This window comes from Ochotona curzoniae, unplaced genomic scaffold (assembly GCF_017591425.1).
Source record: "Ochotona curzoniae isolate NIBS_2020 unplaced genomic scaffold, NIBS_Ocur_1.0 contig_1014, whole genome shotgun sequence".
NCBI classification, from domain to species: Eukaryota; Metazoa; Chordata; class Mammalia; order Lagomorpha; family Ochotonidae; genus Ochotona; species Ochotona curzoniae.
This window is the reverse complement of record NW_024464920.1, coordinates 30,766,342-30,784,978: the sequence shown is the minus strand read 5'-3', so window position 1 is coordinate 30,784,978 and position 18,637 is coordinate 30,766,342. Positions and strand designations below refer to the sequence as shown.

At 40.7% G+C, this 18,637-nt stretch overlaps 1 protein-coding gene across 11 annotated transcripts in view; it reads right to left on the bottom strand.

Annotated features, from left to right (window-relative positions):
* Positions 1 to 18,637, bottom strand: part of GRIP1 (glutamate receptor interacting protein 1) — a 570,734-nt gene that overhangs the window by 75,336 nt on the left and 476,761 nt on the right. For 5 of the 11 annotated variants that reach the window (XM_040982180.1, XM_040982154.1, XM_040982167.1 and 2 more), the window contains exons 8-10: positions 13,050 to 13,197; positions 11,197 to 11,366; positions 4,676 to 4,831 (exon numbers count right to left, since the gene is read on the bottom strand). In XM_040982180.1, coding sequence (XP_040838114.1) covers positions 4,676 to 4,831; positions 11,197 to 11,366; positions 13,050 to 13,197 — 474 coding nt within the window. Of the gene's footprint in view, positions 1 to 4,675; positions 4,832 to 5,450; positions 5,607 to 11,196; positions 11,367 to 13,049; positions 13,198 to 18,637 lie in introns of all 11 variants that reach the window. The other 6 variants (XM_040982132.1, XM_040982141.1, XM_040982146.1 and 3 more) reach the window with 2 other exon arrangements.

Sequence of the window (18,637 nt, the reverse complement as noted above, 5' to 3'; positions counted from 1 at the left end):
GTCAGGGATAAGTACTGCTCATCAAATCATGATGCGCATAAAACTCCATATCCAGGCTGGGCATTGTGGAATGTACTCAAGAGGCATGCATTAGGAGTGCTGCTTTGAGTTTTAGCTACTTGGCTTCAGGTCTGGTTTCTTGCTAATGCATCCTGGGAGAGCATCAGATGAAGGCTTAAGGGATTGGACCCCCGCCCAGGGGATAGTCATATGGTTTTGCAGGCTCCTGGTTTAACCCTGGTGCAGGCCCAGCTGTTAAAAGGCATTTCAAAACTAAAGCATAAAGGAGGGTAAATATCCACTTCTGTCTCTGAATCTCTGTCTCTTTCTCTCCCTGCCTTTCAGATACACGAAAATAAATAGACATTAAAAGTGTTTCATATACATATATCTATCTCAAGAACTGAAGGCATTAATTACATGAAAGACTCAAAGTCTATGTATTATATCAAAGCTGAACTACTGTGAAAAAAAAGTCTAAATTTGAAAGTAATGTCAGCATATTTTCACACACGGCAAATTCAGGCCAAGTTAAACAGTGCTTATTGCTTATGCTATATGTGAATTTCAATCTTTGTGCTACAATAAATATCTTTTAATTCCATTTTCCCATGAGGTTTTTGAAATACCCTCCTATATGGGTACACACACAATATATCATACAATCTTCACAACTAGTCAAGCACATAAGTGTTGCTATTATCCATCTTTTCAGGCAAGATACAGAAAGCTTTAACTTGCTCAAGGTTCTATACCTAGAAAAAAATGAGCTGAAATGAGAACCTAAGCAGCCTGGTTCCAGAGTCTAGGCTCATAACAAGATCACTATTTTGCCTTTAGCTGGTTTCTTCCAGAGCAAAGAATTTATGCTAGTGTCAGTCCAGAGACACACGGACTCCAGAAGTAATTTGTTCCAATTTTGACTAAACTCAACATTCCATTTTCCCAATTTCAAATTTACTGTCACATTAAATGCTAAGGCCAATATATCAACCTATGTGTAAAAGGATAGGAAAGTCCACCGTGGAAGTCTCATATTTGTCAATGACTTTTTTGGTAAGGAATGCTTCATGCCTCTGCCCATGAAGGGACCTCTTCCGAGGTGGGGAATGACTATTGCTCAGCATGAACAGTGGCATCTGTGGGATTTAGGAGCTAGGCACTTTCTTCAAGGGAAGATGAATTTTTGGCAAATAAGTTCAGACATAAATAAGTCCAATCTCTCTTCACAAGAACATTCTCTTATCAGTATCAGCCTTGGGATTATTTGGGTCTGGTCTGGGATTACCTAAGGGTGCTCTGTATATTTGTTCCCATGGTAAGTACAGGAACAGACCTCTTATCCTTTGAGTTTCTCTCCAGGAATTATAATCATGACTATTAAAAGGGCTACAGGACAAGAAATATACTTCTCTAAACTATGGTTAGATCTGATTGGAAAGGTAGGAACATTGTCTGTCTTCAAAAGTACTATGGTGATGATGAGAGATTATGATTATTAAAATCCATATCAGCAGAAGAAAATTGACGGGAGGTGATTCTGACTTGCTAAAACATTCAATTATCATGTCTCTTTCCCTTGTACATACTATCTGTCTGACTATCTCAAAGTAAGTAGCCTACTAACCTTCCTGCTCTTTTCAGGTCTGTGTTGTGCTTGGCTACCCCAGAAAATCCTATTTCCAAGAATCCTATTAAAATTCTTGGGCTTTAGGATACATGTTGGAAAACAAGCATCCTTTCAATATTTCTAAGGCTGCAGTGGGTAGGAGAAACACACATAATAGTAGTAGGGTCATGGGGAAAAGTATTAGAAACTTGGGGAAAACCCCAGTTGTAGGCAGCTGCCTAGGTTGCTTTGTACCTATGCAAGCACTACACTGCTGGGAGAAAAGCAGCCAGTAGCTGGTGGGCATTCTGGGCTAGGGAATACTGGGCTGAGATACACTACCCTGGCCTCACAAGCAGGTGAGTGGGAGGGGCTGCAGACCGTACAGCAAATGGAGTCCAGGGACATACTAGAGTGGGAGTGGCCAAAAGCAAGCTTGATAGGGAAGGGCTGATTTTGGAGCCTTCCACAGACTAAGTCACTGCACTCACAGGTAGGCAAGGAATTGAGATGGAGTGGTTTAAGGAGGGTAAACTGAAGGGCCTGTCTGGGTCAGGCCAACACACCTTCCCACATGGGAGACCTGGGCTGGGCTAAACAGCATTGCCCACTGCCTGTTGGTGCACTCAAAACCTGGGGCTATGGAACACGCCTGCCTGGGCTAGGCTGCAGTACCCATCTGTGAGTGTTGGAGAAGGGATGGGCCATGACAAGCTAAGCCTCAGCACTCATCAGAATGCAAAAGAACTAGACCTTGGGGCAGATTCTGCTTGTGGGCTTGCCTCTGCCTCTGTGGGACTGCAGCACCCACTGGTTTGAGCAGAAAGCTGGGGGTGGCGATGTGCTGAGCCAAACTGGATCATGGAACTCACCTAATAAGAACCCAACCGACACCCATGGGAGCTGGGGCTAGGAGGAGGTAGGGAGAGGCCAGGTTGCAGTTCTCACTGGAACATGCAAAGGTTGGGACTGAAGGCAGACCATGCTAAGCAGGGCCATTGCACCAGTCAGCACATGTGAGATCTGGCGCTAGGAGTAGGCCTAGTAGGGGAACTTGGGGAAATTCTCTACTAGGATCCAGCTCCCTCTGGGGAGCACAGGAGCTGGCCAGGGCCGCAGCACTCTTCAGCATTCGTGGGTCTGGGGCCAATCTGGACTGGGCCAGGCCTTAGTACCACTGGCATGCACAAGAACCAGGCCAGGGTTTGGATCACTCCTGGCTGGGCTGGAGTGACTGTGGGTGCGCCATACAAGGTTGAATCAAAGCACCTACTAGCACACGCTGACCTTGGGCTGGAAACAGACCTGGTAGGTGAACTCTGGCTTCTTCTCAGCTGGGTTGCAGCTGCCACTAAGTGAGTTAAGAGCTGGGCCTGTGGGAAGACCAGGCTGGGCAAGGCTGTAGCCACAAGGGTATGGGATGGGATGGGCTAGGCTATAGCATCTGCCAGGTTACATGAGAACCGGGTCTGGGGGTGGGCCAGGTGGGGATTGTTGGGGTTTTTCCTGACTAGGCTGCAGTACCTCCTGGTGTGCATAAGGATTGGATCTGTGGTAGGATACAGCATATATAGGTTCACATGAGATATGGGACTGGGCAGAATTTGCCAGGCAACTGTATTCACTGGTATGTATACTGGTTGGGACAGGTGACAGACCAACCTGACCCTATATTGGCTGGTGCTCACAATAGTCAAGCTTGAGATCACCCCAGGCAAGGTTTCTTGAGGGATTCCCCAACTAAACTGCTGAACTCAGATGATGACCACAGGGAAAAACACACGATGTGTGCTCTGACCTTGAAATGCCTATATCAAGACTGGGCCTCCTCAATTGCTGATGCCTGTGCAGTGGACAGCATGTCCAGTGGCATACAGGACACATGACAGCCAGCTCACATAGGCTAGCAGAGTATGTTGGGTGCCTCATCAGAGGATAGAAAGCACAACAAGCTGGACATTTCTCCTGTCTAAGCTTTGCAATATGTTCCTGGGTCCGTGGAAGCACTAAGGTGGAATTTGTCAGCCAACGGACCTTGGAAAGATTTTTCTCAATCCTGTTTCAACAAAACCAATAATATCTCAGAATTATGAAAACCACTCAAGTAACACCATTGGGAGATTCTTCCCCATACCGGGATCTCTAAGGTGTCATCAAATGACCGTATCCGACCCTCAGGTGCTGATGTAGTTTGACATCAGGCTCTTTCTTCCTCATCTTTTGTGGACACAGAGGAGAGAAAGAAAATTTCTTCCACCCACCATCCTCCATACCTGACCTTCCCCACACAATTGGAGGCCTGCATGGATGTACATCCCTCTCACATATGTAAACGGCATTAAAAAGAATTTAAAAAATTCAAACAAGAAAGTACAGGGAAGATTTACAGTTTGGAAAAGAACATTCAAAATTACTACCTACGAAGGGAAGGGCCATGAACCATAATGTAGTATGAAACTTACCATAACATTAAATAAATGCATGAAATTCTTACCTTCATCAAAAGCAGAGCATCATTTCTACAAATCTGCTTTAGGGTGCAGAGGAAGCTAAGAACAAAGGTTTCATGTATAAAGCTACCCAGAATATAGAAAAGGAATGTTAAAGGAAGTAACCCATATCTTCAGTTGACATCAACAGAACAAGAGGGACAGGCTAAGATGTCTGCATCCTACAAGGATGATGCCTGCTTCCATGCAGTGGTGATGATCCAAGTAATGGGTGCCTGCCACCCATGTGGAAAACTCAGACTGAGTTCTCAGCTCCTGTCATTGAGGGCATCTGGGGAGAGAACTCATAGATGACAGCTCTAGCTGTCTCTCAAAAATCACTCTTAAAAGCTAGGGGAAATTCTTGAGTATGGAGTAATTCAGTCTCAATTTTTACTCAGTGCAATCAACATGCTATAATTAAGAGACATTCCATCAGTGGTCTTTGGCACGGAGCTGCTTGGCATCTTCCTGATCAGTCAGGCACTACTATGCCTATAGGCTTGAGGATTTTAAAGACCCCCAACACCCGTGTGTGTTTTCCAGGCCAAATGACACTGGCTGACATTTCACTTACATGAGCTTTTGAAGTCTTTCTTTTTGAGTCTCCTCCTCATCATGGTTCCACGTGGGCTGGTGGAGTAGAGGCTTCGAGGTAAGGTTCCCATGTTCAGGGAACTCAGGCTGTATGCACTCATGGAGGTAGGAGAGAAGGATGAGGACACCAAAGCTGCTGCAAGAGAGCGGAGACTTGGCACAGAGCATTCTTAGGTGAGCCCGCCGTATTCGCCAAACAGCAACAATCCAGAAAGATCACATCACACGATGCACAGCAGTGTCTGGTGGGTACCCTAGCAGACGGACACCAGCCTGGAGCTGGAGCCAGAGCTTGGCATCTTAGTGCTATGGGATCCCACCAATGCCAAGGAGCGGCAGGATCCTCTGAAGCACTTACGAACACAGAGACTCTAAATTTTGCTTTAGATGAAAAACAGACATTAATACAATTTTCTCCATAAGCAGCAATTCAATGCATCAGATACCTCATCTCATCTTCATAGAAGCTTCCTGGCATAAATGTCACTAAGATATTCCACAAACACAAAAGGAGCTGAGAACATCACAGTGTGTAATGCTCTGAACTGTCATTTTCTGTATATACAAGTCATTCAGAACATTTACATCCTTTCCTAATGACAAATATAAAGAGCTAGGACATATCAAAAATGATACATTGCTACTCAACAGGCACACAACACCCACGAAGTCAGTGATGGAATGAATGAGAGGAGAGAGCAGCGAGAAAACGAAAATTAAATGAAAGCCATGAGAGAGAAAGCCTGGAACATTACGAGGGCTGTTTGGAGGAGGCGCTCTTGGGGATGTCGGGGCTGGAGCTCTGCAATGGTCAGGGTGGCACGGGCTACACTGGTGGCTGCTATGAAGACCGCAGTGGCTGCTGGCCCAGGAATCCCAGGGAAGTTGCCTGTCGCTCCTCTGAATTTTCACTGCCCATATGAAGTGATGATGAGGAAGAAGAAAAACAAAGAACCAAAAAAAAAAAAACAAGAGAAAAAAGTAACTGAATTGCACAAATAAAACATGTAACAAAAATGAAAACTGATTGCAAAGAAAAAAAATGTACTTGGCTTTGCCCTCTTCCAGTGGTCAGCACAACAGATGATTAACATCAAAGATGGGAACTTCTCATCTTCCCAGGAATAATGCATGTCTTTTCACTGCCCATTTTTTCTTCTTTTAAGGTGATTACTGAATCAATTTCTAATCTCCCCCGTGCTTTGAGATTAAAAATATTTTAAAAAAACCCCTAAAAGTCAGTTCCATAAAGATGTATGGTGCATGATTAGTAATTAAAGATTTGCAAATTTTAACCAGTTAGTGGCATTTGTGTAGAGAGAAAGAAAAGAAGGAAGAATAAATCATATTGGTTCATGATTTGAGTGTGTACTAGTCACACATCACAATTTACTGCTCTGACATTTTAATTACATGATGGTCCATCACTTGGATTTGGTTTTCCTCCACAATAAACCACTCTAATAGTCTTTCAGTACCAAAATCTAATCTGTATCTTGACTAATAAAATGATAAACATCTTATTTTGTTTTGTGGTTCCTTTTCATTTGTGAGAAAATAATTGGAAAGAAATGTTAAGTTTTTAAAATAAATTGCCTATTTCTATATTTCCTTAAGATGCCATAAAATTTTAATAACATTTATTTCAGAAAGTCTCCATATTCCCTTATTTTAAAATATTTTATTTTCATTCTCATTTCAATGTTAAGATTTGACTTTTTAGCTGGTGTTCCGAACCATAAGCAATGCAATGGTTGTTAGATGGTCTTATAGGAAGCTTTTCATGTAATAATCTTAAATAGCTACAGATAACATGAAGTTCCATCTTCTGATTGTAATGTTAGATGTCCAGCATGTCAATTATGTAGCAGCAAATACTTGTGTAGCGAAGCTGGAGACTGTTTTTAAAGGACGGTCATTTAGATAAGATCTTGAGTTACACCATCCATGGTGTCAACTTCACTGGCCATTTCCTATCTTTTCAGGAGGGAGCCAGTACATAGAACAAAAGTATTAAGCATGGATGGATGGAAGGATCACTGTGGAGTTCCACTCTGGGTGACTATGGCCAACTACTCAGCTTATATCCACTGGAGATCATGAAAATAGCTACACCACAGGACTCTGAGAAATAGGTACATAGAGCATTCAGTGAGGTGCTGATACATAGAATCAAAATAAGACCTGTGAGTAATGGCATTGGTTCTGTCAATTTTTCTAACTACCTATCAACAATATAACATTATTTAAAGTATATACATGGGTCTCTCTAAACAAATTCTCTTCCCTGTGATCTCTGGACTAACATCCCAAAGTCACTGTAATTGTGTAGCCACAAGCCAGCTTTCTCCTTTTATCACATTGCTATTTCTGGTTTGGGGGTCCCTATCTCTTTTCCTAGTTGAAAGTCTCTGCCTCCTTCCCCTAGCCCACTGCAAAGCCTGAGCAACCTGCTATGTGTTTGCCTTCTAATATCCTCACAACACAGTGAGGATGGGTCTTTGACACGTGTATGTTAGATCCAGTCACAACTACCTAAATGACCTACCATTACAAAGAAAGTGAAAGGTGGCCCTATTATCCATGACTTCATCTCTGTCACTCTCACCATCATTGAAAAATTTTATCCACACTGGTCTTACGCTTGTTTCTAGAACAAGCCAGGCTGCTTCCTGTCTCAGGGCCCTGGTAGTTGCAATCCTTATTGCGGCTGTATGGGTGACACCTTCTCATCACTCACTCTCAGCTCAGGTGCTACCTGATCAGCGAAGCTGTTGTTAATATATCAGCTTGAAGCAGCTGCTTGCTCTCATGTGTTACACCCTGGTTGTTTCATATTTCTTATAACATTTATTCCTCACTGAAATGACCTTATCAATGTCATGTATTTGAAGTAGTCATATCTCTATACTAGAATTTAAATCGTATAAGAGTAAGAATCTTCACCAGCTGTATTCAAGCACCTAGAACGGTACCTAATACACAATGATTGACAAATGAATGCATGAATAGGAATATCAACCTGAATATCCTGAATTTACTGAAGCAGCATTTTCTTTGAGATAGAAGAGTGCCATAAGGAAGTTCCTAATAGTTTCTCTTTTACCATCCTTGTTCTGCTTTGGGGTGAACATGTTTTAGCAAGAGGCAGTTATTGCTGGGCCTGAGTAATCTACAAGCACTCTGTTGTGCCATTGTTAGACTCTCTATTTTCAAATGAAGCCAGGGTTAAGTGAATGCTTAACAGCATTCTAAATCTACCTTTTGACCCAATTCTTTCTTATAGTGCTTTGAAAATACTGGGTAGGTGTTAGAACTGTCAAACCCAATTAACAAAACAATAAAGAAGACATTATTCATAACCTATTGTGTGCTCAGTACTGTGCCAACCATTGCCAGCAGGTTAAGTGTAGCTCATAACTTTTAGTTTGAACTAAGAGTCAAATCTTTGTACTTATGAAATAATTAAGGGGTAGAAATATGCAAAACTGTATGGCATGGGAAATGGATGCCAAAGGTGTTCAAAAATAATGCAGGTCAGAGAAAACAGTCAATGCCTATTTTGAACATACTTTCCTAGTCTATTGTTTGATTGAGTGATGCAGTACAGACTCACACAAAAGACAAACACTTCAGGAGTTCAACAAGAATATGCTCCATTTTCGGCATGCACTTTCATTTTGCAAAGAACATTCACAATCTTTCATTTGATAAAGCCAAATATGGCTTTTGTGCTGAGTACTTACTCTACACAAGGCACCATGCTAAGTGTGGGTTACCTCAGATAGGGTTCACCATCTCCCTATCAGGAAAGTATTATCACAACCCTCACTTTACAGATGAAGAATCGGAGATATGGAAAAGCCATGTCACTTGCTCAATATTCCAAGTAGTAGACTCAGAATTAGGGGGCTACATATCTGACTGGACAATGCCTGCTTTCAGCCACCACACTACCCTGCCTGCTCCCATGGGTGTCCCCAAGTCCCTGATCACAGGGAATCTTAAAGTAGGATGCTTTCCACGTCATTCCATCCATGGTGGCATTCATGCTGAAGACTTAAGTGGTATATGAGACACCACCTCTTGCTTTCCACTCGACTTACATCTTCTTGCAACAGCTGCTCGGGCAGCAGCTGCTCTCGGGGTGGTCCTTAGAGCTCATGAAATGAAAGGTCCTCTTGGCATGAAACTTGTCAAACCTGGTGCCTCCTGTCCACTTCCCCACTTCCCCCCAAAGTCTCAGTTTCCTACAATCATAATTCTGCATGAGAAAGATCCTCATTGTAGGGGTAATTTCTGAAAGGTCATTTTGGCTGGTTTCCTCAGGGCTGCTATGTCCCAACAAAAGGCAACTAATCTCTTCTTCTAAGTAGATATTTCCCTTTCTACAATGTTCCGCCAAATCCTTTACTTAACCAGTAAATCCTTTACGGTCAATGAAATTTCGAAATGTTACCTTCATCTACCTGTGGGATGAAAAACACTGTTCAGGCATCTGAGATTGGGAAAACAAAAGACTAACAGACCTCCCTGGTGGAATACAAAAAGTATTGCAAATGGTAAAAAGCAAACAACAACAAAAAAAAACCTTTTTCTTCACTGTGACATAATTATGTATAGGAGACAATATTTACTTCCCCTTGGAAATACAAATTTGATTTTAATGTAAACTATGTGGAAATATCTGAATGTAGATAGGGAATATAATGAACATCTTTCAGCAAAAGCAGAAATCAAAGTCAAAAACAGAAATCAGAATGAGTTGAGCTTTGAGCCCACAAATACGATGTTTTCCATAGTGAAGAAAAAAATGTTCTCTTATTCCATACATTTTTATATATAGTAACTTCATCCTTTCAATTTGTTTTGAAAAGTGAAAATAATAATCAATGAGTTGGAAGCTATTCATAATTTGTGTCTATGACAAATAAAAGTAGAATAAATGGATTCACTGAAGATGGCAAATTTTCAAAAGGATTTGTTATACATCTCCAATTTACAGGAAGCAGAATTAAGCCAGCAAAATCCCACGCTGAAAGAGCGTGACACAGTGTGCACGCGCACGCCTAGTGCTCTCCAAATCTAATGCTGAGTTAGTTTGGATGAAACTTTTCAGAAATCCCTGCTTGGCGCTCAGTGTGTGGGAGATGTCTGCGGGGCCTCCTGATTGGCACCGTGTGCATCCCCACTAACTTACCTACCTGCCGTTACTTAGCATTGCTGTTCAAATGATGCTGATTAGCTTTTCATAACCTGCATATGCTGCATCATTTCTTTGCTCCAATGTGTAAAATTAAAATCTGATAAGGGTAATGTTGTACTAGTGATTTTCATTAGCTCCAGGGCTGTCTAAGCTCCTTTTAATTAAAAAGGTTGCATCCAGCTGACTCATTCAGTATGAAATTATCTCCTCTCTCTCCTCTCTCTTTTTCCTTTTCAGACTGCACAGAAGTGCAGTGCATTTTAGAAAGTGGAAAACTCCTATCAGTACAAATGACCTGTGCATAAGCAAATGGCCACTCCAGAGAAAACTACTCCCTTTCCAGAAATACTGAAAGGCAGTGTGTTGCTTTTGGCTGTCCTTCAACATCAGCAAGGCTTCTGGTTTCAAGGAATTAAAAAGAAAAGGAAAGAAAAGACAAGAAGAAAAAGAAAGAGGAGGGCATTTGGTTTAAGGAAGAGGCAGGAGCTGGAATTGGAACAGATCCACCCCTTCCCCCAGAGACTGACTCCATTTGATTTGAGATGCCGAGTACCTTTTTACTGCATTAGGTTTTGTTTAAAGTTGCCTGGGTGGGCAGCATGTAAAATACTCAGCAAATGTACCTGTGAACTTAAGTCAGGAAACATGCAAAGAAATGTTCAGATGATAGAAAAGTTATTCATTGTGCTAAGCGGGGGGGGGGAGGGGGGGAAACCTATTTGATCAGACCAGACAGTGCTTCTTACAATTTCCTCCCTCTTTTCCCAATAGTCGAAGGGTCTGTTATTTTCCAAAGCCAATGAAAGGTTTACTAACACTTTAATTGGGCTTCAAGTGATGGGCAGCTGGACTGTTCCATTATTTCTGAGCATGGTGAATAGAATTATAATGAACATTTTTAAAAAAGTACAATATGAACCCAAGGAAGTCAAATTACCTCCCTTTCCTCCACACTTAATTTGCACCAAAGCCAAAAATATAAAATAAATAAATAAATAAATAAATAAATAAATAAATGAGAGAGAGAGAGAGAGAGAGAGAGAGAGAGAGAAACCAGAGTGCTAGTTTGAAAATTCTATTTCCAACAGAGCTTTTTGCCTTAATTTGGAGGATTTGAATAAGTTATGCAGGACTGGGAAAGACATTTGGAAGATAAAGAGGCATGAACAAATGTTACCTATTATGAAAGGCAAAAATAAAAGCAACATCAAACCTATTATATCTGCCTGCTTTCTACCTCCCTGCGGGGGGGACCCAGGTAAGCCCAGGAGCTGTCTGGCAATGGATCCTCTCACCATGGTCAGGCCCCTTCAGCGCCAGGCGCGTTTGATGGTGCGGAAGAATCTCAAGCTTGACCTGGTCAGTGGTATTTGCCAGGAACTGGGTTGCTTCTGCCAGGGTGCAGTACTCCATGCTGGTGCCATCGATGGACAAGATGTGATCCCCCACGTGCAGTGCGCCACATCTACAGGAAGGAGACATACTCAGTCCAACCAAGTGCTCTCCTCTTTGGACTGTGAGCTTCATGTCCTTCAGAGTTGAATTTCACACAGTTTTCATTTGTTAAAAAAGAAGAAAAGTTTGAGTGTTATAGGAAATACCATCTGTCACATTTTAAATACCTTGGGTGTGAAAAGCACTTCAGAGCCTTGTAGAAAACAGAAAAAAAAAATCAACGAAATGTTTATCTCTTGTTCTTACTTGAAAAAATATTTTGGAGCACCGATGCTGGAAGTCGAGAAGACAAGAGGGGCAAGAGGGGAATGAAGAACAGGAAAAACCCCCATTGTCTTCTTTGTGTGTGTGTGTCTTTCTTTTTCCTTCTATGCTTTTCTACGGGCTGGTAATTACTCAGAATCTCAAGACGTGACTCTCAGAACTGGACAAGGGTCTATTTTATATATAATGAGCATAACCTGGGAGGGGGAGATCCAGTTGATTTCTCTTATGAGTCCTCTCATGCAGGCTCCCGTGTCACCAGTTACTGCTATATTACAGTCTGTCATTCTGGAGATGCATATTCATTAGTACAGAGGATCCTGATGACAATGGAAACTACACAGGAGTCAAATGAGTAATGAGCCCAAGCCTGCATGGGGAGTCATAAGGGCATCTGGGATTGGGAAGGGAGGGTCTGGTTGCTACATCTTGTTGAACCCCAGAGACTGGCCACTGGATGGATTGAGGTAAGCAAACACAGCAGTCAGCATCCCAACGTACCAGTCAAGCAGACAGCTCCTTAAACTGGTTACCCCCTGTGGAACAGGAAAAAACAGGGAGAAAATTAAAGCATCCTGCACCATTGAACTGGAGAACACCCCTGGATCAATGGCTGTCATAGTTAAGGGACTGCACTTAGGGCAAGAGACAGTGGAGCTGTAGACTGACCACTACTGCGGGTTGCTGCAGGTCTTAGAACGACAGTCTGGTTTTCTGGGCAGGCAAACTCCATGTAGAAAAGAAGGTTGGCACCACAGAGAGTGGACTGGCTGTTTGAGTCCATAAAAAGATCTCAAGCATACATGTACTGCTTATCAGGGCAAAGATGTCTTCAATCACCCCTTTCACTAGAAATGTATTTCCATGTTTATGTACTTAAAGTGGGACGTTTTCAACAGGAACTTCTTTCTGTGACAATGGAATAAACGATGCTTACAAGAATTGTAAATATCATGAATAACTGGATAGTAAAAGACCTTTCCTTAAAAATGTATGATTTTGAAAATATATAGTTTTATGTATTTAAGGAAGAAAGGAATAAAATTTTATCATAGCAGGGTTTAACTATTATAACTCAGGAAAACTCCTGATTTCTCAGCCTGGGGTTTAATAAAGGTCTGTGCAGGTATCCTACATCAAGAATAGGCTGTTACTCCAAGGACACAGTAAGAAAATTGCTCAGTTGTTTGACATTTGTTTTTTTTCTTTACTGCTAAAGGCAAACATCCAGATGAGACAACACTGCTTCACAGCAAGATTGATAAAGTCACAACAAAATCTTGTTTTCCTACCTGAAACCTATAAAAAAAAGGCAGAAGACTTGTTTATACTGTGCACGTGTCTATACATGTACATAAAATAAATGTGTGTTTACTGTTTTTTAAAAAACACGAAATTTTGGAAAGTAGGCACTTTCCATAAAACTCACCTGTCTGCAATACTTGCAGATTTGATTCTGTCTATGACAATGACCTGTTTGTTACAGCACATTGAGGTAGTTAGGGCAACCCCAAGGCTGGCACCAGGAGTTTTGGCAACTTCAACAAGCAGTGGCCCAGATGCTGTTGCCACAGAATCTACAAAAGAACAAATTTCAGAAAAACAAAAGATAAAAGATGAGCAAAGATGGAGAATGTTCAAAATCATGTTAATTTTATGATTGAAACCTAAATTTTCCTCTATAGAATATTCCCACAGTCACTCATAGTTTCTTAAGGCACTTATCAAGGCACCTGTACCCTCCAGCTTGTACTATAATGGTCGTATGTACACATGTTCATCTCTTTACTCAAACATCAGACTTCATATATAAATCAGATGATATTTATCTTTAACCCCTCAATACTGCTGGTCATAGTACCTGGCATTTCTTAGGTCTCTCAATAAGTGTTTTGAGATGAATTAATTCATTATTTTAGCACCTGTAAGGAAGGGAATGCAAGAAAGAAGCAAAGAAAGGTGGGTAGATGGATGGACAGACAGAAGGAAGGAATTACAGGTGAAATAAAGAATGGGGTCAGTACTGTGGGACAGAGCGTCTCAGTTGCTACACTTCCAATCCAGCTCCCGGCAAATGTACCAGTCAAAGGAGGAGATGGATTAAGTACTTTGGCTCCTGTGCTCACATGGGAGACCTGGATGAAGCTCTAGGCTACTGGTTTCTGCCTGGCCCAGTCTTGGGCAGTGAATCGGCAGATCGAAAAATCAATAAATCAATGAGTCAATCTCCCTCTCTCCTTTTCTCTACCTGTATATTTAAACTAAATGTATATGCGAAGATGTCTACTTATATATAATTTTACATAAGAAATAAAGAATAGAAGGTATGAAAGAATGGTGGAAAGAAGGCTGGATAGCCTAGACATTAAGTTATCTAATAGGATATGAAATCTAGGAAAATTACTCAAGAGTATAAAAAAATGGCAAAAGATCAATGGGTGTCTGACAATGCTTGCCCATATGGATACTAGAAAGAAATTATTATGACCAAGTAACTATGGCAAGTGCCAAGGGAATGGCAGGGACAGCGTGGCTTCTGGGGTCTGAGGAGCCTGTGTCTAATGCGCTGGCACGGTTGGGATAAACTTACTAGATGAGACAGAATTTTATCTGAGTGTTTCTCAGCTGACTTTATTTTCATGGGCCGTAGGAAAACAACAGAACTATTTTAGCAAGAACTGCTTTCCAGCATTACCCATGTGGCTGTTACTTTCTGCATCACAGAAAGGGATCTACAAATGTTAACATTTAATTGTTCATTAGTGTTTTCTGGCAATTGCTTTTCATAATAAATGCCTCCCCACAATAACATCAAGAAGCCTACACTGCACCTTGTGGTATTAAGTCTATTTCCCTTGCTGCCATCCAACTCCAGTCACAGAGGCTTTGCCAAAAGTAGGATTCCCAAAGCCTGGGCTTTAGTCCAAGATGTCTGATAAGATGCATAGGAAAAATAAAAGCAAGAAGACATTATGGATGAATGGGGCACTCTTATTTAAGAATGTGCAAGAGAAAAAATGAAGTGTGTCAAAATGAGCAAAATAAACAGAAGGAAAATCAGGAAGAAATAATCAAGAGCTCATCCCCAGACACATTAGTTTATCCTGCTGAAAGTGCAGCATGGTTGAGGAAAATGGATCATGTAGACATAAATTATTCATGGTTAAAGACATCTCAGTCATTAAGATATTTACACCGTGAGTGCAATCCGGGCACGCTGTGTTGATTTCTGGACTACATAATTACACACGATGTGCTGATGACTGTGTGCATGGGGAAACACTCTGGATTTTTTATTTTGTTAATCAGTTTCCCTCTTTGGAGCCTTGCATTTCAATCAGAAAGCAAGACTTGATCAGAGCTCCTGAGGGAAGCAAGAACTCTGTGCATGGTAATATTGGCTTTGCCTATCTTAGTTTCCTTAAGGAAAAAGAGTTCTTTTCAGATGTTTCCAACTTACCAATTAAATAGCATTTTTATTGATGACATCCTACTAATAACTGCAACCTTTTTCAATCCCTGAAGCCCACTCCATTTCTTAAAGTTTCCTTTAAACATCACTAATATGTTTTTGCTATTGTGAAATACTCAGATAAAGATACACCTTCCAGGCTTGAATTCAGCACTTAAATTTTGATTTTTTTTTGACAATTAAAGGAGGCTACATGACACTTACTGTATTGCAAGCAAATTCCAGAAGATAATATAGAGCCATGTCAGCTTCAGCCTGCATGCAGCATGATTAGTGAATGATTCTCCTTTGCAAGAGGCTCATCTGCTAACTTGTTTAACTGAGGAATAACTTGACACTTTCCACTCAGTTTTTTACTATTGATGTTACTGCTCTATTATTTTACAATATATTAAACTATAATAGAGCATGCTAAAATTTTTATTGAAGCAAAGAATGCAAAAATCTCAAGTGTATAGCTTGAGAAATTTTCATAAACTGAACACATCTGTGTAACCACAACTAGTCCTAGAAATAGAACATTGCCAGCATCAAAGAATCCTCCACTCCATATTCTTTTCTGATCACTTTCCCATTTTAAGGGTAACCATTATCCTAATTTATAGCAGCATAGGTTAGCTTTCTTAACCTTGTATTTTAACAGTATTGTTGGCACTCCTTTGGCCTTATTTATTCCATATTGTGCTTGTGAGTTGGCTGTGTATTGTTGGGAGTAGTTTAAAATTATTTTTCTTAATATTGGATAGTATTTGATGGAGTTAAAATGCTGTAACTTAACCATCCCACTGTTTAGACATTTTCTGGGTTTTGTCCTCTACATATATCCCTGCTTCAAGCACTCTAGGATGTCTCTTGATGGACTTGGGGTACATCTCTGTTGAAGTTACACCTAGAAGTGTAATTGATAGATTATAATGTGTTTCATGTTTTCTTCTGGAGACAGTGTCAAACTGGTTTCCAAAGAAGTTGCTTGCACTTGCCTTCTGTCACTGGGCAGTGAGAGTTGCACCTGTTCCACATGTGCCACCTCTTGCAGTGGTCCATTCTGACCATGTTTCAATTTCCATCTCCTTGATGCGTAAGCCAGTTGCACAATTTCTCATACACTTACTGATCTTTTGAATGTTCTCTTTGATAGATGTCTGTTCACGTTTTTCCTAATTTTTCTGCTAGGCTGTGTGGCTTACTTTGTGAGATTTTTTTTTTTAATTTCTGGTATGAGAAATAGCTGGCTTTAAGATTTGCAAATATATATATTCTTTTATGGCTTACCCTTTCAGACTCATAAAACTGTCTTTACATGAACACAACTTCTTAACTCTTCATTTGTTATGGTTGTGCTTTCTGTCCTGTTTATGAAAATTCTTGCTTACTGTGAAGTAATGCTGTTGTATACTTTTCTACAGACTTTATTATTTAATAATTAGTTTGGTAATGAGTCTGGAATGGATTTCTATTTTTCTGTGTTGTATGGGGCATGGTCATAGGCATCTAAAGCTGACTCATTATCATTTGTTTAAAAGATGTTTTTTGCTTATTGCATTTCAATGTCATAAACCAGATGATGCATACTCACCATCTGGGTACACTGTTTTGTTGGTCCTTCTTGTGCAGGAGCACACTGTCTAAAACACTTTAGCAGTTTAACAGATCCTATACTTGATAACCGTGTTCTCCAGGTTCTCAGTCGGTTTCTCAGATTAGCTTGACCTTTCCTGACTCCATATATAGTGGTATGTCACCATGTACATAATTCATGGAAGACTAGAGCAACATTACTGAGGGAAGTCAGGTGACTGCTGAGCAATAGTATGTGAAATAACCATATTCACGTATGATAGGTTCAAGCATTAAATTTGATAGAGTGATATTTTTATAGATGAACATGCTTTGTAAAATATCAATAAATCTTCCAAACTTAAATATCTAACAGCATACTGTTGTGCCATGTAGCCAAATCACATAAATTTTAAGTGTAGAAAGAAAAAAGAAAAAGAAAAGAAAAGAAAAAGAAAAAGAAAAAGAAAAGAAAAGAAAAAGTCAGGTCACAATATTTCTTGCATTTTCTGAGCTCAAGCATAAACCATACAGCTTATAGCCAAGTACCATAAGTTTTCACTTCCACTGTCACTGCTAGTTGGAAGATTCTTTCTAAAATTACATAATCTGTCTACAGGGAGAAACTTTCATAAGGAAAGTCAAAGTTCACATTATCTCTTGCTTTAAATTTTGGTGCAGTAGTTAAAACACAAAACACGATGTCTGTAAGCACATCAGAGTACTCAGGTTCAAGTCCTGGCTGCATTCTGGATTCCAGCTGCCTGACAGTGTGCACCCATGTGTGGGAGGCCTGGTTGAGATCTCAGGCCTTGGATTTGACCTGGCCCATCTCCAGCTGTTGCAGGCATTTGGGGAGGAATCAGCAATTGGAAGATCTCTACCTATACCTGCTTCTGTCTCTTTCTGTTACCATCTCTGTCTTTACATTTTTTTGGAAAAGATTTATTTATTTTTATTTGAAAGGCAAAGTTACAGAGGAGAGACAGAGAGACAGAGAGTTCTTCCATTTTCTAGTTCACTCTCCCAATGGCTACAATGGCTATAGCTGAGTCGATCCAAAACCAGGAGTCAAGAGCTTCTTCTGGGTCTCCCAAGTGGATGCTGGGGCACAAGGACTTGGGCCATCCTTTGCCTCTTTCCCAGGCCATAATCAGAAAGCCCGATCTGAACTGGAATGGCCTAGATAAGTACAGTGTCCATATAAGACATCAATGTTTGCAGGTGGAAGGTTAGCCTCTTGAGCCACTGCACTGGCCCCGAGAAAATGATTCTTAAAGTTTAAGTAATCAAACAAATCTGGCAAATAATAAATATCAATGAGAAAATAGAATTATGGCCACCAAGTGAAAAATCCCCGCCCTGCCTGTTAAAATGTTTTGCCCCATTACATAAAGCTTCCACACCATCATCATCTTCCTTATCATCACTCTCTGGAAAGGCTGATTTCTCTTCAGTCTAAGAATAGTAATGACTGGATCCTTCTGGGCTGGATAAGTGATCCCCACTGAACATGGAATGAATCTCCATCAGACTCTGCTGAGGTAGAGAAACTGCTTAAGCAGGAGTAAGTATCTGCCAGTCTGAAAAGGAATTCTTACTACTGAGGATTCATAACCTCCAGAGACGGGGAAGACGGGGGTCAGCGAGGAGGAGTTAGTGGCTCAACTGCAAGCTGCAAATGCTCTCTGGCAACCTGTGCTAGAACGGACCTTACGTTTGCAGTTTTAAGAAGTACCACAGTTCTCTAAAAATCAGACTTGAAATAAGACAAATGAATGCCAAGCATGGATACCTTAAAAGCTAATTTATGTGGAAGTTGCCAAAAAACAATATCAAAATATTTAAAGTATCAACATTTCTAGCTGGCCTTCTTGAGTCTTTATAGGAGATACACATAACATTAAAAAAACAAACACTGGGAAAAATGCCATGAGATGATTTAAAAAGGAACCGCTGGATAATTACTTATTAAAACAACCAGTGTC